Below are 25285 nucleotides of genomic sequence, written 5' to 3' on the forward strand. Positions count from 1 at the left end.
GTATCTTTTTTTTTAGATGGTGGTCTCACTCTTGCTCAGACTGTCTTCTGACTCTTTGTCTTAAGCAGTCTTCCCGCCTCAGCCTCCTGAGTAGCTGGGACTACAGGCACAGGCCACCATGCCCAGTTTAAATGTATTTTATTTTATTTTATTTTATTTTTTGGTGGTACTGGGGTTCCTGGAAGCCCTTCTACCTCCGGGCTACACTCCCAGACCTATTTTTACCTTTTTATTTGGAAACAGGGTCTCCTAAGCCAGCGCGCGTGGCTGGCTTCGAACCTGCGCGATCCTCCTGCCTCTGACTCCCAAGCGCAGGGGTTACAAGCGTGCGCCACCACGCCCGGCTTAAATGTATTTTAAATAGGAGATGAAAATACATATGTGAAAGAAACAGTATGCATTATATGTACATAGCTGTAAAAATTGAGATGTTTATTAATATTTGTGTACAAGTGTAAATAAGCCCATAATTTAAACGTGTATTTTAAAGCAGGGGCAGAGTAATTTAAATTTATCAAATGTAACCATTTATAAAGCCAAGAAATCATTCTGATCAATAAGTCACTCTGATCAATACTTCAGAATTTAGGAGATCTTATTTCTACATTTTGATGTATTATATAGATCAGAATTACTATTTTACACTGTTTTTTAAATTTATTTACTTCTTTGATGATTCCCACAAGTGTAGAAAGTTCCCATGAGCCAGGTGTGTTGGCACACACTTGTAATCCCAGTACTTGGGAGGCAGAGACAGAGGATCACAGGTTCACAGCCAGCCTAAGCCACCTTGTGAAGCCCCTCACAACTTAGTGAGACCCTGAATCAAAATAAAAAATTAGCTGGGCGTGGTGGCGCACGCTTGTAATTCCCGTGCTTGGGAGGTGGAGACAGAGGTTTAAAATAAGAAATCAGAGGTAGAATGCCCCTGAGTTCAATCTCCAGTACCACACACACAAAAAAAAGAGAAAATTCCTCTATCCCATCATATATGCCGAAATCTTAAACTTAGAAAATTATAAATAGAATACTAAGCCAGGTGTGATGGCACACACCTGTAATTCCAGTATTTATGATGCTGAGACAGGAGGGTCGCAGGTTCGAAGCCAGCCTCAGCAACTTGGCAAGACCCTGTTTCCAAATTTAAAAATAAAAAAGGATACTAGGTTATGGAAAAGATTGCTAAAATGTAACTGATAGAGTCTGGTTAATAGCAAGTGTCTATTGTACATGGTTTTTTGTTTTTCTTTTTCTTTGTTTTGTTTTGTTTTACAGAAGGGGTGATAGTATTTTCTGGATGCTATTGTATAGTATAACAGTATTTCTTAACTAACTTTTCCTAAGTATAATGAGTAGAAATAAGTGTATTATAATAAGCAAAAGGATATTATTGTCATTTGATATTTACAAATTGACATTTGGGAGGCAATATATTTATTTATTTATCTATTTATTTATTTACTTATTTATTTATTTTGGTGGTACTGGGGTTCCTGGAAACCCTTCTACCTCCGGGCTACACTCCCAGACCTATTTTTTTTATATACATATTTTTATTTGGAAACAGGGTCTCTTAAGCCAGCGTGGCTGGCTTCGAACCTGTGCGATCCTCCTGTCTCCGCCTCCCAAGCATGGGGATTACAAGTGTGCACCACCATGCCCGGCGGGAGGCAGTATTTTAAAAGACAAGGATAGGGAAATTTCACATCTTGAAATTTATTCAATAGAAATAATTTGAAATATAGAAAATGTCATTGTTCTCCTATTTTATTTCTAATACTAAAATAATAGAAACAAATATCCAACAGAAATGTAATATTTGTGTAAATGATATGTGTTCAGCATAATAATGTTCATGAAGAATGTATAAATGCGTGGAAGATGGAAGTATACCAAGACGTTAAAGTGACTATTTCTAAGTTGCAGTAACTCGTGTTACTGTTTTTCTTTTCTTCTACCTGCATATCCCATTAATGTCTTATATCGAGTTTATATTATTACTAGCAGGGGAAAACCATGAATGATTTTTGTAACAAAATAAATCTGCAGATTAAGGGATGATCATCCTTGCACTTTAGGACTAAGATTAAAAAAATGTCTGGAAAGCCGGGCGTGGTGGCACACGCTTGTAATCCCTGCGCTTGGGAGGCTGAGACAGGAGGTTCGCACAGGTTCGAAGCCAGCCTCAGCTACTTAGTGAGGCTCTCAGCAACTTAGTGAGACCCTGTTTCCAAATAAAGTATAAAATAGGTCTGGGAGTTTAGCTCAGAGGTAGAAAGCCCCTGGGTTCTAACCACAGTACCACCAAAAAAAAAAAAAATGCCTGTAGTTGGTTTGCAGACCAGGCATACTAAGAGTGTAAGAGAACCTCTACAGTGTACTGGGCTCACCCTTACAATTGCTGCCCTCCCTGGGGCCATCCCTTGTATAAGAGAGCTGAGCCGGGCATGGTGGTGCACGCTTGTAATCCCAGTACTTGGGGGGCTGCGACAGGAGGATCGCAGGTTCCAAGCCAGCCTCGGCAACTTAGTGAGACCCTCCACACTTAGACCCTGTTTCAAACTAAAATAAAATAGGACGAGGGATGTAGCTCAGAGATAGAGTGCCTCTGGGTTCAACTCTCAGTAGCACAAGGGTAAAAAGGTCTTTCCTTTCCAATCTAGTGTCCTTTCCATGGTCTGCTCCCACTGAGGACTGAACCCAGGGCCCCCTTCCTGCCAGACAGCAGTCTACCCCTAAGCTGTACCCCAAGTCCTAATCAGTGAACATTTTTACTTATATATCTCAAGGAATTAGTCTTCTCTTTGACTCTTTCTTTACCATAAATATGTACTTAACACCAGTTATATGTAGGTTGCTGCAGATGGGAAGACAAGACTTGAGTCACTCCCACATTTCAGAGACAAGCCCCCGATACGTACAGTCATGGGAGATGCTGGGAGAGCTGCCGCGGTGCTCGAGAGGGCTGAGCGGAGGGCTGCCGGCACCAGGTGCTCTTAGGAAAAGTGAGGGCCTAACGAGCCCTGTGACCCGAGTGAGAACCAGCCAGCAGACTTCCAGATACGGAATGAGGAGAAATTGCTTCCTGGGCAAAGGGCAGTGCTGTGTGAAGCAGAGGCACGGGAGAACAGGGCCCGCTGGGAGACTGGAGATGGGAGCCGACCTTTCCATGGGCTCGTGGAGCGGGGAGGACGGAGGGAGGCCAGCTCCGGGGTGCGCATGGCTGGTGTGAGAGCTCTCCACCACACGGTCTGTTGCTGGCCTCACTTTGACCAGAAAGGTCAGGCACTGTGTCTGAGGGCACGGCTCGTGGAGGGCAGGGCCCCGTCCAGGCAGAGCGGTTCCACAATCAGCTCCTGCTGTAATGCTCCATGCGGAATGAGACCAAAACACGTGGCGACTGAATGCACGGAGGAGGCGAGGCAGCTCCGGGCAGGTTCTTTACGCTCTTATAAACAATGGCTGCTGGGTCGATTAGAATGGGATGTGGTGCGTCTTAAGTACTTAGGTTAGTGAGTGAAGACTTTGTTTGTGGTACTTGGGATTGAACTCAGGGGTACTCTTACCTGTGAGCTATCCCCCCAGCCCTATTTTATTTTTATTTGGAAACAGGATTTCACTAAGTTGCAGAGGGCTTTGCTAAGTTGCCAAGACTAGCTATGGACCTGCAGTCTCCTGTCTCAGCCTCCTAAGCACTAGGATTACAGGACCTCACAGCCTGCCCTACTTCAGTACTTTTAGGTATATGCACTTGTATGATTTTCTTTCATTTGGTTTATTCTCTCGTAACCCACATGAGTGAAGACATCTAGGTTAAGTGACTCTAATCCAGAATCACAAGCCTACTGATTGGGAAGCCTAAATACAGGCCCTAGGTTTTTGGGTTCTAAGTACCACATGATTCAGCCTTGATCCAGCCTTTGCTGAGCATAGAATTCCTTTGGGAGCATATAGTTAACCACGTGTTGCGGGCCTCTGGATGCTGACCACGGCACCAGCCGTGTACTTTGCTGGGGCAGCTTTTGGTCGTACAGGGAGGTTTGTTTCAGGTAAGCACACTTTCTATAGAGACACAGACAACAGATGTGTGTGAAATAACACAGCACTAATGTGTGCCTGTGTGCAAGGGGCTAAAATGTATCCTATAGGTAGTAAGTGTTTTTAGGAAGTCAGATAGGAAGATAGGCATTGCCAGGACTCTACCATTACTTTTCCTGTATAGATATCATTTTTTAGTACATTTTATTCACAAAATGTTTATTTCCCAATTCTAGCATGGCATCATTTCTTAAGATGTTTATCTTATGGGTGTATACATTTCTACTAGAGTCTCTAAAGATTCCTAAATTCATTTGATTTACTATTCCCTTTTTGGGGGGAAAAATTAACTCAAACTCCTCCACCCCTAAAAATCTATGCCTTTAAGCAAATAAACAGTAATGCAGGGACAAATTTTCATTCTTTTACATATCTATATTTATTCCATAACCCCTTGGCGGGGGCATTATCACCCACTCTGGGAACCTATGAGTTAGCCAAAGAATTTAATTCACATTTTGCTGTTTTGTTCTTCAACAGATGAAATGCATGGCCTAACCTGCAAAGTGGTAAAAATGACAAGAATAGGAGAAGTGGATTTTCTGACCTTTGATCCCATAGCCAAGATGGCAAAGACTGTCAAATATGACATCCAGGCTCTAGCCGTCATAGTCGTCGTGCTGAAACTTCTCTTTTTACTGGATGACAATTTTGAATGGTGAGTGTTTTTCACTTGTATGGCAAAGTGACACTTGCTGATGTTCATATTAGCTGTTGTTTAGATGGTAGGGAAACAGTGCTTTCACCTAATTATTCAGAGTAAAGGAATTCATGTTATCACCATAGAAAGCAGGTGCTGTTGTCAGAAAGTATCGTCCTGGTGTCACAGTGACCGCACGCTGCCTTGGCTGCTGGTGTCAGCCGTGTGATCACGTTTCATTCCTATTTAGTGAAGTGTTTGTCATTGCATATTTCTATGTATAGTTCCTGAATGTTTTTATAAGCCCTGAGGAATCATTTAGCACTTTATATGCCCTGAGACTTCTGGTGCCACGGCTCTCAAAGGTTGTTTTAGAATGTGAAGGAATCTACAGCGTCGCACGGGGCTGGTGTCAGTGTCTTCTTCCTTGTTTCAGAGATTGCTTCTCCATTAATGATTTGATATAAATGAAAGTACTGTTGTATACTGTTAGAATTCAAGACTTAACTGGGCAAATATGTGACTTCTAATAGACTACTTTTATTGTAATCTCCGAGGTCTTTGTCTGATCTTGCTGAATTACACAATGAAGACAACGAAGAAGGTACTTAATTTTTTTCCAGTCAAATTCAGAGCTATTGCTAATGATGGGTTAAAAGATGCAGTACGGAAATAGGCGCAGTAAATGCAGGGAGAGACTCGAATCATAGTTACACATGCGCATGCACCAGACACGGAGACAAATTGTACCTAGTACCGGCTTCTTTTTCATATAATTGTCTGATTGTATGTATGGGCTACTAGAAACCTCAGCAGCTTTTTTCTGTGTGTCAATACCAGCCTGCTCTAATCCGTGCCTTCTCACTAGCCAGACCAGACTATGAATTTAGTGCCAGCTTTGTGAAGACCCCTGTCTGTCGTAACGCCCTCCGCCTTTGCTCACCCTCTGCCTGAGTGCTCCTCCTCCCTCTGCCTGAGTGCTCCTCCTCCTCAGTCTCCTTCAGCCCCAGCAGCTGCCCCTTCGTCCTCCAGGACGCAGCACCCAGACCACTCTCCTCCTGTTCTTCTCACCCATCCACTTCTCAGCACTTGTCCTCTCCCACATCAGAGTGTCAGTGCTGCCCAGACTTGTACTAGACGTTTAGAGCATTGAATTAGAACCAGTGGTGTGAGTATATCTGTCCCTGTTAGATTGCCAATATTTGTAAAGTGCTTAGAAGATTATCTGGTGCACAATAAATTCTTCATAAATGATGTAAATTGTGATCTTCTAACAAGAGGAACCATATCTTGATTTTTAACCTTTTTTCATCTGTCTTTGTGTCTAACAGAGTAACTGGCCTAAGAGTAACTCAGTGGAGTTTGGAGGATATTAGACTCTTCAGTCCCAGTTACCTTATGTTCTTGCTAGAATGTTTTTTCACTGGCTGAGCTTAACAGCAGTGATCACTGTGTGTTTTTTCCAGTACGTGGGAAGCAGCACACTTCTTTCTGTACGTTGCTCATGTTGGCATCTGTATAGACTGAAAGGTTGAACTACATTTTTTAAATGCCCCTTGCCACCGGGCGTGGTGGCGCACGCTTGTAATCCCGCGCTTGGGAGGCGGAGACAGGAGAATTGCGCAGGTTCGAAGCCAGCCGCACTGGCGTAAGAGACCCTGTTTCAAAAATATAAAATAGGTCTGGGAGTGTAGCCTGGAGGTAGAAGGGCTTCCAGGAACCTCAGTACCACCAAAAAAAAAAAAAAAAAAAAATGTTCCTTGCATTGCGAATGGTAATTGTGCACTTTGTAGACATATTGGATAAAAAGAGCACTTTGACCTGTCTCACAGGCCTCAAAATACATCTGTGCTGTCAGCAGGCCAAGGACGTGTCCCACGAGCTCTGCTGCTCTGCCGTCTCCCGTCCCCTTCTTCCCCTCATTGATGAGGAAGATTAAGGCTTAGGAAGTGGTATTGATTATTACAGTTGTCCTCTGTCATAATCGCTTGGGGAGTCTCCTCTCTTCTGTGCTTGTATGGCTGACAAGGCTGCATTGTTTTAGGTGATGGTTAGACTGGCCAGTTGAAAAGATATGTAGACATTGAGAAATTGCCTTTATTAGAGAATACTGGAGAATAATCCCTTTGTACATGGCTCATTCACTCTGTCCTGAACACACACCACTGTGCAGTGCAGTCCACTTTCTTCATCTCTAGGAACTTTGGATTAGAACTGGGAGGATAGGAATAGGAGCTGCTGTCACCGGAAGTCTGGGTCAGGTATGCTGGCATATTTCACACTAGTATTCATCATCCATTTTTCAATTCATACATTTGCCAGACGTTGCAGAACCACCAGGAGCCAGGCTATGTGTGCTGGGTGTTGGGTTTGGGAGGAGGAGGAGGAGCACATAAAATGTGTGTTCGTTCTCAAGTGTGAGAGAAACAGGTATGCAAAAAGATGGGTTCAGTATGATGTAGGTGGGTCACACGTCAGGAGGAAACTAGAGGAGGCGTGACAGCTGCTTAGCAGAGGCGTCTGAGAGGTGGAGACAGTGACTCCATCCATAATTTCTGAGTGCTGTTACGTAAGTTTTCCTAATGTTAGTGAAGGAAGACTCAGATGAACAATATATACTTTATCATGTGATTTATTTCACTAATAATCATGACTTATTTCTTTCAGAGAGGCCATGGTTTAATTTCAGAAAGTGGTACCAAGTTATGAAGAAAACTTTTGATGAAAAGAAGCAAAGATGGGCGGAAACAAGAGCGAAGTATGTTCCCCTTCTCGCTGCGGATCGAAGGCTGCATTTCACCAGTACAGACGCATCAGTGCTGCGGCCTTTGTTCTAAAATAGGAGTGCTATAGGTTGTAGTTGACTGTGTGCGTGCGTGTGTGTGAGTGTGTGTGTGTGTGTGTAGTGCTGGAGAGCAGACCCAGGGCCTCACACACGCGCACATGCTCTGCCACCGACGACACCCTCGGACCTGTTTCTTTCTCCTTTACATTACTGTTACTGGCTCCATAGTTTGTAACTTGGCAGCTTTTCCATTGTTCTCTTTGGGTCTAGGACCCAGTGCAGCCCCACTAGCTGTGCTTGCCACTTGGCTTTTACGATTTCCCTGAGTCTCGCTTGTCTTTCTAATACTCCCTTCTCTTCCCTTTTCTCTTTTTTTCTCTTCCTTTTGTTGCGGGTTAGGGATGGGCATTTGACCTCCAAGCTACACCCCCTGCCCTATTTTTATTCTTTATTTTTTAAACCGGGTCTCACTGAGTTGCGGAGGACCTCACTAAGTAGCTGAGGCTGTCTGCGAACCGTGATCCTCAGGTCTCAGCCTCCCAAATGCTGGGATTACAAGCCTGCGCCACCACGCCCGGCTTCCCTTTTCTCAAAGTTGGTCATTTTCCATCTACGCATTTCAGTATAACAAAGATTATAAATGCCACCTTTTGATATATGTAATTGGAATGTTTCCCAAAAATAATGATCTCTGTGGAAATGAACACAGAGGAAAGCAACAGCAGATATTTAATTCGGTCTGCATGGCCGTTTGACTTCCTTTGAACCATCATTCAGATGTAGGTTCATTGTGGGAGAGTGGAGGGAGCATTGCTTTAGGGATAGATAGTTCTGGTTTACTAAAATGTCTACTTTTATATATTTTCTTTTTCTCAGCATTAAAAAAATGACGAAGAGTTACCAATTGTGAGGTACTTAGGTAAACAAAAATAGTTGTTTTTCTGACTTCCTATTACTCCTCATCTAGAAAGTCTAGAGGTATTTCTTAAATGTCTAGTAGACAGGCACTCTGTCCAGCACCCGATAATAATTCTATCTAATAACTATGTAGGATTTAAAGAACATGTGCATGTGTTTCTTGACTATTCCTTACAACGCCTTGTAAAAATAGAAGACAGGCTAGCAGTGCTCAATTCATGTGCTTAGTCATTTCTCAGTCTGTCCGTGTATCCGATATCTAAATGAATCCCTACTATGCGCCACTCCCTGCCCAACTGGAGACATAAAGAGGCCTGAGGCAGACGGAGGCCAGGAGGGGAGTGAAGGAAAAATTAAGACCGAGACCTTTCACTGGAAGGAGGCAGAGCCAGATCTTCTGATTCACTTTTCTTCTCTGTTGCCTCAAGTGATAAAATTCTCTAGTTTAGGGAACTCAAAATGAAAACAAGATTGGAAATGGACATTGTTATCTTTGTTCCATGTGGCAGTTGCCACCAGAAACGGAGCCTCTCGCTTCCCTTGCAGGGCGCCAGCCGACCTCGGCCGTGCCTGGAGGGCGCTGCGGGCAGTGGGCTCCCTGGCTGGCCCTCCCCAGGCCGGGATGGGTTGGGTCGGGGCAGGAACACTATCAGATCTATGTCCTGCTGGAATCCAGATCTTTCCTCCTCAGTCTCACCAGGACTAAGATAGATTACCAGGTGCTCAGGGCCAGAAGGCTGGCCCTTCCTGCCTACTCTGTAGGAGCTATCAGCCTAGGAAATGCCACCACCTGAGTCCCCGGGAAAGGGCAGTCAGCAGGGCAAGGCAGTGGCAGCTTCTCTGTGAGAAGAGACGGCGGCACTTAGGACGCAGGCGCGTTCTTCTCCGTCGTCGTGCATTGTCTCGGGCTTGGATCGCCTGTGGGATCAGTGCTCGTGCTGGTGGGCCGCTCTCACTCCTGCCTCCCAGCACACAAGCTCTGTGGCAGTGTAGACCAGCGTCACTGGGTCATCCCACGCCAGGGCTGTTGCACTGAATCTCCGGAGTCTCAGATTCTGCTTCTGAGGAGCCCCTGAGCTGTGCTGCGGTGCACGTCGTCTTTCCCCCGCTCCACCTTTTCTCTCCTTGCAGGTACCTGTGGAAAAGTGAGAAGCCACTCTACCACTCACACATCGACAGATCCGTGGTATATAAGAAGAGAGGTGAGCCAGATTGTTTTCTGTTAATGCTGGTAGCAACACAGCTGTTGAGTAATGAAATATCTTGAATTGACAGGTTAATGCATAAATAACTTGTTTCTTTAAAATGTTCCAATGAAGCCGGCATGGTGGCACATGCTTGTCATCCCAGCATTTGGGAGGCTGAGACAGGAGGATGGTGGTTTGCAGACAGCCTCAGCCACTTAGTGAGGCCCTCTGCAACTCAGTGAGACCCTGTTTCAAAATAAAGGATACAAAATAAGGCTAGGGGTATAGCTCGAAGGTAGAATGCCCCTGGGTTCCATCACTCAAAGCACTAAAAAATGTTCCAATTCACATAATACATCCAAAGGAACATCATTCTTTGGAAGAAATCTCCATGGGAATTTACTTGTTTTAGGAATGTGCCATTATTTTAAAAAGAGCCTAAGTTCCCATCAAAATCTAAAATCCCAGCCGAGCATGGAGGTGCACTCCTATATTCCCAGTATCTGGGAGACTGAGACAGGAGGATTGAAGGTTTAAGGTCGACCTCAGCATGTAGTGAGAGTCTCATCAACCTTGCGAGACCTTGTTTCAAAATAGAAACAGAAATAAAATAGGGGGTAGGGATGTAGCTCAGAGGTAGAATATCTTTGGATTCGATCCCCTGTACCACACACACACACACACACACACACACACACACACACACACACACACACACACCAAAAAAAAATCTATATTTATATTACACTTAGAACTCTTTTTTTTAGAGAATTGCCCTTAAATTGTCTTATGCAATCTTTCTTTTACTCTGATAAAATATAAATCATCTTTACTATTTTAGTCATTTTTAAGCACTTCTCTGACATCCTCATTCAGTTTCAGTTTTGCCTAGTGTTATCCTCAAGCATTACCATGGTATATTTGTCAAAACTAAGAAACCAACACTGGTACATTCTTGTAAAGGAAACCCTAGGCTTTGTTTGTGATTTAATATTAGTTTTTGTTTTATTTTCTTACCTTTCATTTCCAGAAATGGTGGTAAATCTTCAAAAGCAATTTAGTACACTGTGCGATTCAGCACCAGTGGTTGAGAAGAAAAGCCCTTCAAGTTTTCAATTCAACTGGACTGAAGAAGACACTGATAGAACTTGTTTCCATGGACATAGCCTCCAGGGAGTCCTGATAAAGAAAGGCCAGGCACTGATAACCAAGAATACTTTATACTGGCTTAGTACCCAGAAGTTCTGTAAGAGGTACGTGATGCTTTAGAACTCAAAAGATACAAGGCATGATGGAATCTTTAGTTTGGCCTGAAGGTATAGCCTCTCCAAATTTTTTTAAGTCACATATATAATTATTCTTTAAAGTCACATATATAAAAGAGCCAGAGAGGTCTGTGTATTAACCCCAGAGCCTCAAGCATGCTCAGTAACCTATACTGCTGAGCTGCACACCCGGCACCAGAAAACACTGAGCTATAGTTGAGAAAATGAGAATTCTACACTGAGTTATATAAGAGTTTTAGGGAAAGCTGGTAAAAAATCAAGATGGTGTCACACAATTAGCACACGCTATTCCCACGAGCAAAATTGGTGCTGTCTATGGGTTTGTTTTGTTAGCTGTGTTTGCCATATTTTCTAATATTTCTATAGTAAAACGGACTTCTAATAATTGTAAAGGCTAAAAAATTGAGTCATGCTTATGTTCTGCTTAAAACAAGTGGTATATAACTCAGTTTTTAAAGATTCCCATTCAGAATTTTTGATGTGTAAGAGAACAGACCTTTGGCCACCCAGAGAATTTTGTTATGCAGAAGGACTGATTTCTGAGGGTTCAGAAAAGCATGTTTCCTGTGAAAGAAGCAGGAGAGCCGTCGTGCCTGGGGAGGTAGGCAGAGAGGTGGGAAGAGCACGGGCGTGAGCGGCGGGTATCCCTCCTCCTGGGCGGACTGCCGAGCTCAGTGGGTCCAAGTTCCCTCCCTGTTCCCCATGCTAATAGAAGCCCCCACATGGAAGTAGGACGGCTGCGATGGCTGGCGAGGTCATAAGGACTCCCTGTGAGGGCAGACCGTTCACCCTTGCCACGGAAGAAGCAGGGCAGTGGACTCCTGGAAATGGAGGTGCTTTGTGGGACCACAGAGATCTGATTTGAATTTTTAGCTGTTTTTAAAAACCATACTAAGAAAAACAACACTCAAATATGTTATATGCCAAATGTGGACATGCAGGAGACCACTAAGACTCTAACTCTTGTTACCCAGTTTACTTTTGGTGTGGAGAACCAGAGACTAGTCCTTTCTTGTGTATTTGAATTTCTTCTGAGGAAGGTTTACCTTTACATCCTGCCCTCTTTAGCTTTAGATCTGCTTATCCCACGGTGTAAGGTTGTAGAAACATTCCTGCGGCAGCCGTTCACACTGATGTATGCTCAAACAGCTCCAGAGACGCACTCGGCCACTCCGTGCAGAGAACCTGGTGATAACACGCTGCGATGTGCTCTACTTTGTTCTGTTTTATAACTTTAGTTTTCTGAGTTTGTTTGTTTGTTTGCTTATTTGTTTGTGGGGCTTTTTTGTGGTACTGGGGTTGGAACCCAGGGGCGTTCTACCTCCGAGCTACACCCACAGCCCTATTTTATAATTTATTTGGAAACAGGGTCTCACTAACTTCTTGAGAGCATCACTAAGTAGCTGAAATTGGCTTTGAACCTGTGATTCTCATGTTTCAGCCTCTCAAGCGCTGGATTACAAGTGTGAGCCACCACGCCCGGCTAGTTTTCTGAGTTAATGATTAAGCATATAACCATTTTAAGTTGTTGTCAGTGGATAACTTGGGAATCAATTCTTACTGTGTCAAAGACCTTGGATACTTCCTCTTATCTTTCTAGTGTAGAAATAGAGCTTTCCTGTGGTCCCTAAGTAAGAAAACAGCACCTTTACTTTTTTGTGTGATAACATGTTGTCTGAAAAATCTCTATATACCTGAAATTTAAAAACTAGGAATGAAGAAAAGCAAGAGGCCATCATGTTTTAGACAATTATTTTGCATGGCATATATTTGATTTTTAGTAAACCAGTGAACCAGCGTTAATTGCCGGAGCCAGCCGGCAAAAGTACGGGTTCCGAAGAAAGGAATGAGGATGAAAAGAATTTAATTATAAGAATTTGATTCAAAGAATATTTAATTCTACCATGGAAGGATCGCCAGTACACTCCCGGGCCGATATCTCTACTGACCGATCCCGGGTTTATCACTCTCGTCCTATTTATACAGCTCTAGGTCAATCAATCCCTCGTGCCATCATCACCTGTGCACTAACGGTCAAGTCAATCAATCCCACCTGAGCTTCTCTCAGACCTTGAACTTTCCATGACCCCAAACCTTATTGACTCTGGGCAAAGGGCAGTCAGAAGTATTCTTTTAGGGGAAAACCTTAATGGCTTCCCACAGGTAATATTTTATTTATTTATTTATTTATTTATTTATTTATTTATTTATCTTTGCAGTACTGGGGATGGAACCCGGGGCATTCTACCTCTGAACTATACCCACAGCCCTATTTTTTATTCTTTATTTTGAAACAGGGTCTCACTGAGTTGCAAAGGGCCTCACTAAGTAGCTGAGGTTGGCCAAGAACTGCGATCCTCCTGTCTCAGCCTCCCGAATGCTGGGATTACGAGCGTGCGCCACCATGCCTGGCTTGGATGTTAATATTTTAAATCTCCTGCAAGTGACTGTGGCAGACTATTGGCTTTATTATATATTATTTAAATATCCTTGAGATTTTAAGTGAAACCAAAAATATTTATTTATTTTTACTGTGCTAGGGATTCAACCCTGGGCCTCACATGCTAGGCAAGCATTTGACCACTAAGCTATTTTTGAAGGGCTCTAGGGGAAGTGAATGTTGAAGTCTTCGTATGTGCCAAGCTCTGGCGTAAGTGCTTGTTATATGTTCTTACTTGGCCCTTTGGTCGACCCTGGGTGGTGCAAGTGTTGTTTTTGCTTTGTTGTTTTTTTCCTGTTCAGATGAGAGAACCAAGAGCTGTTATCCATAGTCACAGCTAATGGTGGCAAGCTCTGAGGTGCAAACGTAAGGATTTAGGAGCCTAGGACCATAGCTATTACATAAATCATACTAGCTCAAGGTTTCAGCTTCTATGTTTGTTTATTTGTTTTTTTGTTTGTTTTGTTTTGTTTTTGGTGGTACTGGGGGTGGAATCCAGAGGCTTTCTACTCCCAGACCTTTTTTTTTTTTTGAAACAGGGTCTCACTAAGTTGCTGAAAGCCTCACTAAGTAACTGAGGCTGGTTTCGAACCTGTGCGATCCTCCTGGCTCAGCCTCCCAAGCCCGGGGATTACAAGCGTGCGCCACCACTCCCGGCATTTATTTGCTTTTTAAATCCAAGCACATTCAAAAGGAGACTGGTATGCCGGGCGTGGTGGCACATGTTTGAAATCCCCGCACTTGGGAGGTGGAGACAGGAGGATCGCACAGGTTCGAAGCCAGCCGCGCTGGCTTAAGAGACCCTGTTCCCAAATAAAAATATAAAATAGGTCTGGGAGTGTAGCCCGGAGGTAGAAGGGTTCCATCTCCAGTACCACCAGAAAAAAAAAAAAAAGGAGACTGGTATAAAGAACCCCCTGTGCCCAGCTTCGACACTTATCAACATGGCTCGACTCACTTCACCCGAGCTCAGCTTACACCTTCAACCCCGACCCCTACGTTATTTGGAAGCAGATTGCAGACATCATCACATTTGAAAAATAAAGCCATGATGCCATTAATCAGAAATTTAAGAATAATAATTTCCTTATAATATCTAACATGTAACGTGTAGATTTCCCAATTAGCATATAAATTTTTGTTGGTGCATTGTAAGAAGCTGAGCGTGCTGGAGGCGCACAGTGCTCCGTGAGCCCCAGCTCCCGCCCGCGCCCTCCCGTGCAGGACACTGATTGGTGCTGGTGAGCCTGGTCTGTGCATCGTGTCCATTAGCGTTGCCTTGTGGAGCCTCCGCCTTCCGCCTTGTTTTTTAACGAGTTTCACTCACTAAGAATCAAATACGGCCCGTTACTGCCCATGGTGACATCCTTCAGTGTCGTAGTTCCTGAAGTCCCCCCTTATCCCTTTTCCCGCCTTTACAGTTGACTTGTCAAGTAATCTAGGTCATGTGTTCTGTATAATTTCTCATTGTCTAGACTTTGCTGGTTACAGCCTTAATTACCATTTAACATGTTCCTCTGTCCCCTGGACGGCCTATACTTTGGCGTAGCTAAGGACTGGTAGTTAGCATTAATCAGAGATTTGGTGTTAGTAAGATTTTTTAATTTATTGGCGCACTGTACTCACATCCTGATGAGGTACGGGATGGCGGGGGCATGCACACAGCATCGCTCTGCTAGCCCTTCCCCAGCTCCCGTGTCGCCTAGCGACTGGCTTTGGCATGTTCTGTGAACAGGCTCCCTGCGCCAGGGTCTTCCCTCTCCCCTCCCGTCCCCCTCAGGGAGGCGCCTTCTTCACTCATGTCAGCTTTCTCCTGTGTCTGGAGTCCCTCCTGTGTCCTGTTTTCTCCCTAGCTTTCGCATATTAGGGAGAACATCCAACTTTTTACTTTTTTGTTACTGACTAATCTCACTTAGGATAATGTTCTCCAATTCCATCCATTTACCTGCAAATGACATAATTTTGTTCTTTAGGCCTGAGTAAAATTCTATTGTGTACATACCTAGCTTTGTAATCCATTCATCTGTTGGACATCTTGGCTAGTTCCATAGTTTGACAATTGTGAATTGTGCCGCTGTAAACAGTATTTTTTTTTAATTCTTCTATTGGTGCATTGTAATCTCACATAATTAGGTAGGAAAAGATTTGATCACATTTGGTTATACTATTTTAAAGTGAAATTATTTGGCAAACTCTTCTTTATATATTACATGCGGGATTGCATCACCGTTCTGAAGTCTGGTATTCTATTTTGGGTAGAGGTTGGTGATTGGTTTTTTTTTGTTTTTTTGTGTTTTTTTTTTTTTTTTTTTTTGGTGGTACTGGGGTTCCTGGAAGCCCTTCTACCTCCGGGCTACACTCCCAGACCTATTTTATATTTTTGAAACAGGGTCTCTGACGCCAGCGCGGCTGGATTCGAACCTGCGCGATCCTCCTGTCTCCGCCTCCCAAGCACAGGGATTACAAACGTGCGCCACCACGCCCGGCCATTTGTTTTAAAATATATGCCAAGAGTAGCTGGGAGAGAGCTCAGTGGTGGGGCACTTGCCCGTGTCGGGCCCTGGATCCAGTCCCCAGTGCTGCAGGCTGGTGGTGGTGGTGATGTCTTCGTCCTCTGAAATCTCCCGTGCTCTTGTTATCCTTGACCTGGCGGGAAGGGCACAGTGGTCCATCTGGAGTGGAAGCAACTCGGGTGGGGACTTGCAAGACCTGGCTCCTCACAGCACCTGCATCCCTGGCATGGTGATTGTACACTGCAGGAAAATTTTTTCCTTTATATAATTAAGAGTTTTACCAAATGGTCCTAATGCTCTTTTAAAGCTAACCCTGGATACTTATCAGTTTATTTGGGGGAATATTTAAGTAAAAGATGCATACATTCCGAGTTGCCATTTAAAAGTAACCTTTCTTTTTCTTCCCCTCTAGCTATTGTAAACATGTGACAACCTATGAAGAATCTAATTTTTCTCTAAGTTACCAGTTTGTACTAAATCTCTTCTCCTTCCTGCTAAGAATAAAGACCTCTTTTCTCCATGAAGAAGTCTGCTTAATCGAAAAGAAACTTTTTAAGAAAAAATATAGTGAAACAAAACAGAAATCTTCCGGACAAAAGAAAGTGAGAAGATACTGAAGAAAATGAAAGAGAAACTTTTTTTTTCCAGTACTGAGGATTGAACCCAGGGTCATTCTATCTCTGAGCTACACTCTCAACTTTCTTGGGAAAATATTTTTAATAGTGATAGTAATGTCAAATTATATAATACTCAGGGAATTGTGGAAAATATTTTATTGCATATATATGCAACATATGTATTACTGCATACATATAGACAGATGTATCATGTTTATAAAAATGTGTATTATAAAACAGGTGAGGGGCTGGGTATGTGGTTCAGTGGTAGAGTGCTTGCCTAACGTGGGAGACCCCAGGTTCAGTTCCTGTGCCACTAACAAAACAAAATAGCAAAACAGGTGAACTTTGTTTGAATTTATTTTTAAATGAGTAATGTTCTTTGAAAAAGTTAAAGCAATAAATTATATAAATGATTCCCAAAAAATTGTATTTATTGTCTTTTAGTGCTAACTGTACTTTTTTTTTGTTTTGTTTTGTTATTGGGGAATTGAACCTAGAGGTGTTCTACCTCCAAGCTATGCCTCCAGCTCTATTTTATTTCTTTATTTAGAAACAGGGTCTCACTAGGTTTCTGAGAGCCTTTCTGCGTTACCAAGGCTGGTTTTGAATCTGTGATTCTCCTGTCTCAGACTCCCAAGTGCTGGGATTACAAGTATGCACCACTATGCCCAGCTGCTAAATGCACTTTTAAAACTAGATTGCAATCTTGTGTGTGTGTGTGTGTGTGTGTGTGTGTGTGCGTGTGTGTGTGTATACGTACTGGAATGGAACCCAGAGTCTTTCTACCTCCAGGCTATACTCCCAGACCTATTTTATATTTTATTTGGAAACAGGGTCTCACTAAGTTGTTGAGAGCCTCACTAAGTAGCCGAGGCTGGCTTCAAACCTGCACGATCCTCCTGTCTCAGCTTCCCAAGTACTGGTATTACAAGTATGTGCGCTACACCTGGCTTGCGTTCTTATTTTTATAGCACAAAGTAAATCTCAAATGGATCAAAGATCTAAACATTATAGTCTTTAATACATACATATATAAAAATCTTATAATAAAAGAGTATGAGCCAGGCACAATGGTGAATTGGCTCGGACCACCCCCCCATGCCATTATGGCATCTTCTGTATTTCTATCTTTTTAATAAACTTTAAATCTTCAAAAAATAATAAGAATAAAAGAATAAAGGCCGAGTGTGGTGGTGCACGCTTGTAATCCCTGCGCTTGGGAGGCGGAGACAGGAGGATCACGCAGGTTCGAAGCCAGCCGCGCTGGTTTAAGAGTCCCTGTCTCCAAATAAAAAATAAAAATAAAAATAGGCCTGGGAGTGTAGCCCGGAGGTAGAAGGGCTTCCAGGAACCCCAGTACCACCAAAAATAAATAAATAAAATAAAAAATAAAAGAATAAAATAGAGTCGGGGGTGTAGCTCAGAGGTAGAATGTCCCTGGGTTCAACCCCCAGCGCACACACACACACACACACACACACACACACACACACACACACAATGAAATCCCACAACACACGCTAAAATTTTGAAAGACTGACGATAGTAAATGGGCTAGGTTTCAGAACTAGCATTCCAACTACCGATGGCGACATAAAACGGTAAAACCACTTAGAAAACAGCTTGGTAGCTTCTTCTGAGCATGCGTGTATGTGTGGTACTGGGGATTGAACTCGGGAGGATTCTGCCTCCAAGCCCCCAGCCCTTTTTATTTTGAAATGGTCTCGCTAAGTTGCCGAGTGTCTTGCTTTGTTGCTAAGGCTATCCTTGAACCTGCGATCCTCCTGGCTCAGCCACCCAAGAACCGGGATTACAAGTATGTGCCGCCATACCAGACTCAGTTTGGTAATTTTTTAAAAGTGAAAACTACACCTACTGCGTGATGCAGCTGTTCTATGACTAGGTATCTACCCAAGTAAAACATGCATGTTTCCACACAAAGACTTGTACACAAAAATAGCAGCTTTATTTCGAATAACCAAAAAGGCAAAGTAATTCCGATGGCCAGCACCAGGTGAATGGACATAAACTGGGACATGACCCATATGATAAAATACTACTTGGCTGTAAAAAGGAACCAACTATTGAAATAAGCAACAATAGCCCTGCTCAGGAGTAGGATTTGGGGGGAAACCAAAGGATATCTCTTATAATTGAAAACATTGTTTTCTAAACATTTGAATTGATCTGGGCGTAGTGGTGCACGCTTGTAATCCCCGCACTTGGGAGGCTGAGACAGGAGGATCGCACAGGTTCGAAGCCAGCCTCAGCTACTTAGCGAGGCTCTCAGCAACATAGTGAGACCCTGTTTCCAAATAAAGTATAAAATAGGTCTGGGAGGCCGGGCGTGGTGGCGCACGCTTGTAATCCCCGCGCTTGGGAGGCAGAGACAGGAGGATCGCACAGGTTCGAAGCCAGCCGCGTGCGCTGGCTTAGGAGACCCTGTTTCCAAATAAAAATGTAAAAACAGGTCTGGGAGTGTAGCCCGGAAGTAGAAGGGCTTCCAGGAACCCCAGTACCACCAAAAAATAAAATTAAATTAAATTAAAAAAATAAATAATAAAATAGGTCTGGGAGTATAGCCGGGAGGCAGAAAAGCCCCTGGGTTCCACCCCCAGTACCACAATAAATAAACAGACATTTGAATTGGGCTGGAGGTGTAACTCAGTGGTAACACGTGGTCCTGGATTCCATCCCTAGTGTTGGGGAAAAAAATGAGCTGAAAAGTCAGTTTTGAATATGAAGGGTTTGGAATTAGTGTCATGAGCTGAAGTGCTGTAGCACTGGAGCTGAGCAGCAGGGTGAAGTTGCTAACAAGGTCTGTATACTTTAAAATACTGAGACAGCTCAGAGTTATGCAAAGTTTTAGGCCACCCACAAATACGAAATAAGATCAGTGAGGAAGAAGGAAAATAAGCGAGGCTTGGTATGCACTTCACACATGGACATCTTTTTTTTTTTCCAGTACTGGGAATGAAACCCAGGGCCATTCTACCTCCAAGCTACACCCCCAGCCCTATTTTTTTATTCTTTATTTTGAAACAGGGTGTCACTGAGTTGCAAAGAGGCTCACTAAGTAGAAGCTAGGCTGGCCTTGAACCACGATCCTCCTGTCTCAGCCTCCCAAATGCTGGGATTACAAGCGAGCACCACCGCGCCCGGCTTTTTCCTTTTTTTAATCCACCTTCATTTGGTGCATTGTAATTATATGCCGGGCTGAGGCAAGAGTGATGGGAGCATCACACTATTCTTGGAGCTCTTTCCTCTGGGTCCTCCCGCCTCCCTCCTTCTATCAATTTACATTTAAGCCTAATGGAAACGTTACTCTTTGAGAGTAAGAGTTTTTGTGGGTTCTTGTTTGTTTTGTTTGGTGGCACTGGGGATGGAACCCAGGGGCATTCTACCTCCATGCTACACCCACAGCCTTATTTTTTTTATTGTTTATTTTGAAACAGGGTCTCACGGAGTTGCAAGGGCCTCACTAAGTAGCTGAGGCTGTCCTCCAACCGCGATCCTCCTGTCTCAGCCTCCCAAATGCTGGGATTACAAGCGTGCACCACCATGCCCGGCTTTAGGAAATTTGATTTGGTAATAATTTTCTTGTTTATCACAGTGATTCTCAAAGTGTGTGGTCCATGGACCAGCAACATCGACAGTACCTGGAACTTATTAAAATGCAGGTTCTCAGGCCCTGCTTTAGCCCTCCAGTGCAGACGTTCAGACGTGCTGCTTACTGGAGAGGAGGGGCAGTGTTCCCAAGTCATCAGGCAGACCCGGAATAGAATGTCCTAGTGCGGCTGCTGTAGAAGCTCTGTGAAGTGTTATATACCACAGTGTAATAGTGTTTTTTACCTTGAGTACATAGCTGGTGACCTTTTTTATTTTTTTTCCAAATTTAAAATGCCTCTGAGTCCCTGAAAGCTGAGTAAATTTGCCCAGTATCTAGTCTCTCACGAAATGCGTCCAAAAAGCCATAGTGTATGTTCCCTTGTCCTGCGCCCTCGTGAAGTGTTTAAGCGTTAAGTGATTTTAGCGCCAGACTCTCCTGGTAATAAGCCAGGACTTGAGAAGCGCTTACAAAACAATGCTTTTATTGACTTTATAAATTACGAACCTGGCATTTCAGCTAACTCGGCCTTTTGCCCTTCTGGAATAAGTATTTCCTTCTGGAACAATTAGTACAGGTCTTAAGGATATGTGTATAGAAAGGTAACTCACAGATTCTCCCAAAGGAATTTTGAAGTCAGAATACCACTTAACTGCAATGGCCTCCTGGCCCAACGTTGTCCATGTCAGTGACACTAAGTGCGCATTGCCTACAGAGAAAACAGTGGTCTGCTAAATTTAAAAACTCCCGGAACTGTTCACAATCTGTTTCTTTGTGTATCGAGGAGCAGATGACCAATTTAGCTATTGCCGTCAGTACCATCAGATAAGACTGAATCTCGGGATAAATATTATATTTCTTTGCATTGTTCCAATGTGTTTGTAATACGAAAAAAGTGAAAGGAAATTATGCCATAGTTAAAAATAGAAAGATGATGTTTGTACTTTTCTCTCCTTAAAAATTCACAACAAGCCGGGCATGGTGGTGCACACTTGGAATCCCTGTACTTGGGAGGCTGAGACAGGAGGATCGCGCAGGTTCGAAGTCAGCCTCAGCTACTTAGTGAGGCTCTCAACAACTTAGTGAGACCCTGTTTCCAAATAAAATAGGTCAAGCTGGTTGTGGTGGCACACACTTGTAATCCCAGCATTTGGGAAGCTGAGACAGGAGGATTGCGGTTCAAGGCCAGCCTGAGCTACTTAGACCCTTTGCAACCCAGTGAGACTCTGTTTCAAAATAAAGAATAAAAAATAGGGCTGGGGGCATAGCTCGGAGGTAGAATGCCCCTGGGTTCCAGCCCCAGTGCCGCAAAAAATATTAATTAATTAATTAAAAATTCACAACAGTGGCTCACACTTGTAATCACGGCATTCGGGAGGCTGAGATAGGCGGATGGTGGTTCATGGACAGCCTCAGCTACTTAGGCCCTTTGCAACTCAGTGAGACCCTGTTTCAAAATAAGTAATAAAAAAAAATAGGGCTGGGGTGTAGCTTGGGTGTGTAGCTCAGAGGTAGAATGCCCCTGGGTTTCATCCCCAGTACCACTAAATAAATAAATAAATAAATAAATAAATAAATAAATAAATGTAAAAATTTCACAACAGAGCCAGGCAGGGTGGTATAATCCTGTAATCCCAGTACTTGGAAAGCTAAAATATGAGGATCATAGATTCAAGGCCAACCGTGGCTACTTAGGGAGACGCTATTTCAATATTAAAAGGGCTGGGGATGTAGCTCAGAGATAAAACACCCTGGGTTCAATCTCTAGTGTCTGTCTGTCTGTCTCTCTCTCTCTCTCACACATACACACACACACACACACACACACACACACACACACACACACACACACACAATCAGAAGAGGACAAATGTCCCGGGACTGTCCCAGTCACCTGCTGGATGGAGACGTAGCTCAGAGGTAAAACACCCCTGGGTTCAATCCCCAGTCACACACACACATGCTCAGAACAGGACAAATCTCCCAAATGTGCCAGTGTCCCTGCTGGAGCTCTGGGACCTCCCAGCGGGATGTAGACACCCTCTCCCTCCTAGCTCGACTCCCCGGTGCCCCAAACCTGGTGTGCTGATGTGGGTGTTCTGTTCTAATGGCTCCTTAGTCTGTCCTCAGAGTTTCTCACAGTACCGCTCGGGCCGTGCTGGGCAGGCATGCTCCTGCCTCCCCTGCCCTCGGAGCAGCCCCGGGGCGTGGTGGGGCATCCCAAGCACCTGCTCCTCATCACCCGAGGGCTGCCTCCTCCCGGGGCTGAGCTCAGCTGCCTGCCCCCTCTCCAGCATCCAGGACTCCGTTCTTTCAATTCCCAGGCCCCTCTAGTACGTCCAATTTCTGCCATTTAGTACAGCTTGCCTTCTGCCTAATTAGACAGGAAGCCTTTCAGACTGGAGCCATTTCACACAGCTCCTGGCCCCAATAATGTTCAGTAAGCGTCTGTGGATGTAATGATAAGGGGAAATTGCAAATAGCGTCCTACTTTCTTATCAGCTCCTGCGATGCATCTCGCTACTTAATGAACAGAACTTAGTTATCTGCCTTCTAAATGTTGGCTTTGAATCAGATAGAAGCACTTTTTTTTTTCTGTGTATATATGGTACTGGGGATTGGACTCAGGGGTGTCCTAACTCTGAGCTACATACCCAGCTCTTTTTATTTTGAAACAAGGCCTTGTTAAGTTGCTGAAGTTGGCCTCGAAGCCACGATCCTCCTGTCTCAGCCTCCCGAGTACTGGGATTACAGGTGTGCACCACCACGCCTGACTCTGTTGTGAATTTTTAAGGAGAGAAAAGTATAAGCGTCATCTTACTAATTTGAACTATGGCACAATTTTCTTTTATGCCATACCACACCTGGCTCAAACTGAAGTACTTTTTTGTGTGTATGTGGTACTGGGGACTGAAACTTAGGGGCCTTCTACTTCTGAGCTACCCCCCAGCCCTATTTTTTTTTTTTTTTTTTTTTTGGTGGTACTGGGGTTCCTGGAAGCCCTTCTACCTCCGGGCTACACTCCCACGGGCTACACTCCCAGACCTATTTTTTTTTTACCTTTTTATGTGGAAACGGTTTCTTAAGCCCGCAAGGCTGTCTCCGAACCAGCGCGATCCTCCTGTCTCCGCCTCCCAAGCGCGGGGATTACAAGCGTGCGCCACCATGCCCGGCCTTTTTTTTATTATTATTATTATTTTGAAACAGAGTCTCACTAAATTGTGGAGGGCCTCACTAAGTTGCTGAGGCTGCCCACCAGCCTGCAATCCTCCTGTCTCAGCCTCTCAAGTATTGGGATTGCAGGTGTACCGCCACCACGCCGACTAAACTGAAGTACTTCTTTCTAAGACAGAAAGAAGAAACGACGTAACTTGGCCAGCGTATTCCTGTGGCCCATCAATCAGCTGTCTGGGGTGTAACACGGCAGACGCTGTCCTGACACTTCGCGCAGGGGACTCTTGGTCCTGCTAACAGTCCGATGACGATGGCGAGCTCAGCGCATTCCTTCACAAGCGAGGACACAGACTCTGGGAAGTTCAATGACTCCCCCAGGGTCACATGGAAGCCGCCCAGCCACGACCTGACCCCAGGCCCCCTGGCTCCTGTCTTCGGCCCCCCTCACGCACCGTCTTTCCTCTCAAAGACCTCAGCCTTTTGGAATAGGAGGCCCCCAGGGCTGCTCGGAAAGGAAAACGCTGGCCTTTATAAGTAAAGGCCATCCTCACCAGCCCCCAACACATACTCCAACCCAAACCTGTTCTTCCTCCGTGTCCTCTCTTCTCGATTACAGCACCATGCTAATCGCCCCGGCTATAAATCTCCAGCCCCTCCCTACCTGTCACCCAGCTCTCATCCATCTCGGCCCTGACACCAGCCCAGCATCTCCCACCCATGAGCTGGCTGCCAGCTCAGCCCCCTCCCCTCTCCTGGGGATTGCAGCACCTCCCTGCTCCCCCGGCACTTGCCGTACCTCGCTGGTTTTCCTCCAAAACTAGGCTTAATAATACTCTAGGCTCCAAAACACCTGATGGCTCCTTGTGGTCTACAGGTCTATGGCTTGGCCCGTGAGCGCATCGGACTGGCTTCTGTGCTATTTTCCTTTCTCTGGCCTGTCAGCGCTCCCTGGGTCTCAAGCAGGCTGTGGCATCCCACACCACGGGGCCCTCAGCTGGGCCAGATGTGAAATCAGAAATGTCCCCCCTCTTCTCCCAAGAGCGTCTCCCTCTTCCCTTAGGGACCTGCTCAGACGCCACCTCCTCCATTCAGCCGACCACCCCACCTCCCCCACCCCCGGCTAGGCAGGGTTCTTCAACCCCAGGGCACTGCACACACCTCTGTCCCCGCGTGTGTGGCAGCTATGCGGTGTGCCCTAGCAATGGAGAATGGGGCTAGGAGTTGGCCATGCGTGTGCCCAGCAGGTAGGCACAGCCTTAGCGCCCTCCGGAGCCCCCGAGGGCCTGGCAGGTTAAGAAACGAGATGTTATGTAAGAAGCCCAGTCCCCAAAGACAATGGCAGCCTGCTACAGGAGTGTGTCTAGAACATTTCCATTCACCACCGGAGCTCGGAGGAAGCGTTGCAGGATGGCCCTCTAGGCCGTCTGACTGCGGATTTGTTTAGCTTATAACCAAGTCAGCCGCGTCGCCCTCCGTGATTTCACATCTGCGTTAGAGCCTGCCAGCGGCTGACCCCACGATGGCCCCAGCGCAGAGTAGGCTGGACTTTTATGAGGCTTTGAGGAGCCTTCATTAAAAGGATTAAAGGATGTGTAAGTAAGTGATACTCAGAGAGCTCCCCCATTCCCAAGCTCAGGCTTTTCTCAGACCATGCAGACACCACCCTCCTGCTTGTGAAGAGCGTCCTGAAGCTCTGAGGCTGCTCCCGCGTCTCCTTCCCTTGATGCTCCTCCAAAGTCCCCCAGATTGCCCCCTCTTTTTAACCCCTCGTCCTTTTTTCTAATTATCACCACCAGAAATAACTCCAAATTCCAGACATTGGAATCAACAGTCTCATGATTGAGAAGATCCAGATAAATGTAAATGCAACAACACTTGAATTTCCAGCAGACTGTCAAGTAGGGAAAGAATTACTGTAAAAGCCAGGTTAGTCCAGCCCTTGGGAGGCTGAGACAGGAGGGTCGCAGGTTCAAAGCCAGCCTTGGCAATTTAGCAAGGCTCTCAGCAACTTAGGAAG

General features: G+C 44.8%; 1 protein-coding gene across 1 annotated transcript in view; it reads left to right on the forward strand.

Moving 5' to 3' along the window:
• Positions 1-16484, forward strand: part of TAF1B (TATA-box binding protein associated factor, RNA polymerase I subunit B) — a gene marked incomplete at both ends in the record, with an annotated part of 68066 nt that extends 51582 nt beyond the window's left edge. The window contains 6 exons of the mRNA XM_080711222.1: positions 4579-4756; positions 5296-5342; positions 7406-7496; positions 9573-9643; positions 10659-10881; positions 16280-16484. Coding sequence (XP_080567348.1) covers positions 4579-4756; positions 5296-5342; positions 7406-7496; positions 9573-9643; positions 10659-10881; positions 16280-16484 — 815 coding nt within the window. The remainder of the gene's footprint in view (positions 1-4578; positions 4757-5295; positions 5343-7405; positions 7497-9572; positions 9644-10658; positions 10882-16279) is intronic.
• Between the last annotated feature and the right edge of the window lie 8801 nt (positions 16485-25285).

This window comes from Muscardinus avellanarius (genome assembly GCF_963383645.1).
Source record: "Muscardinus avellanarius genome assembly, chromosome: 15".
Taxonomy (NCBI): domain Eukaryota; kingdom Metazoa; phylum Chordata; class Mammalia; order Rodentia; family Gliridae; genus Muscardinus; species Muscardinus avellanarius.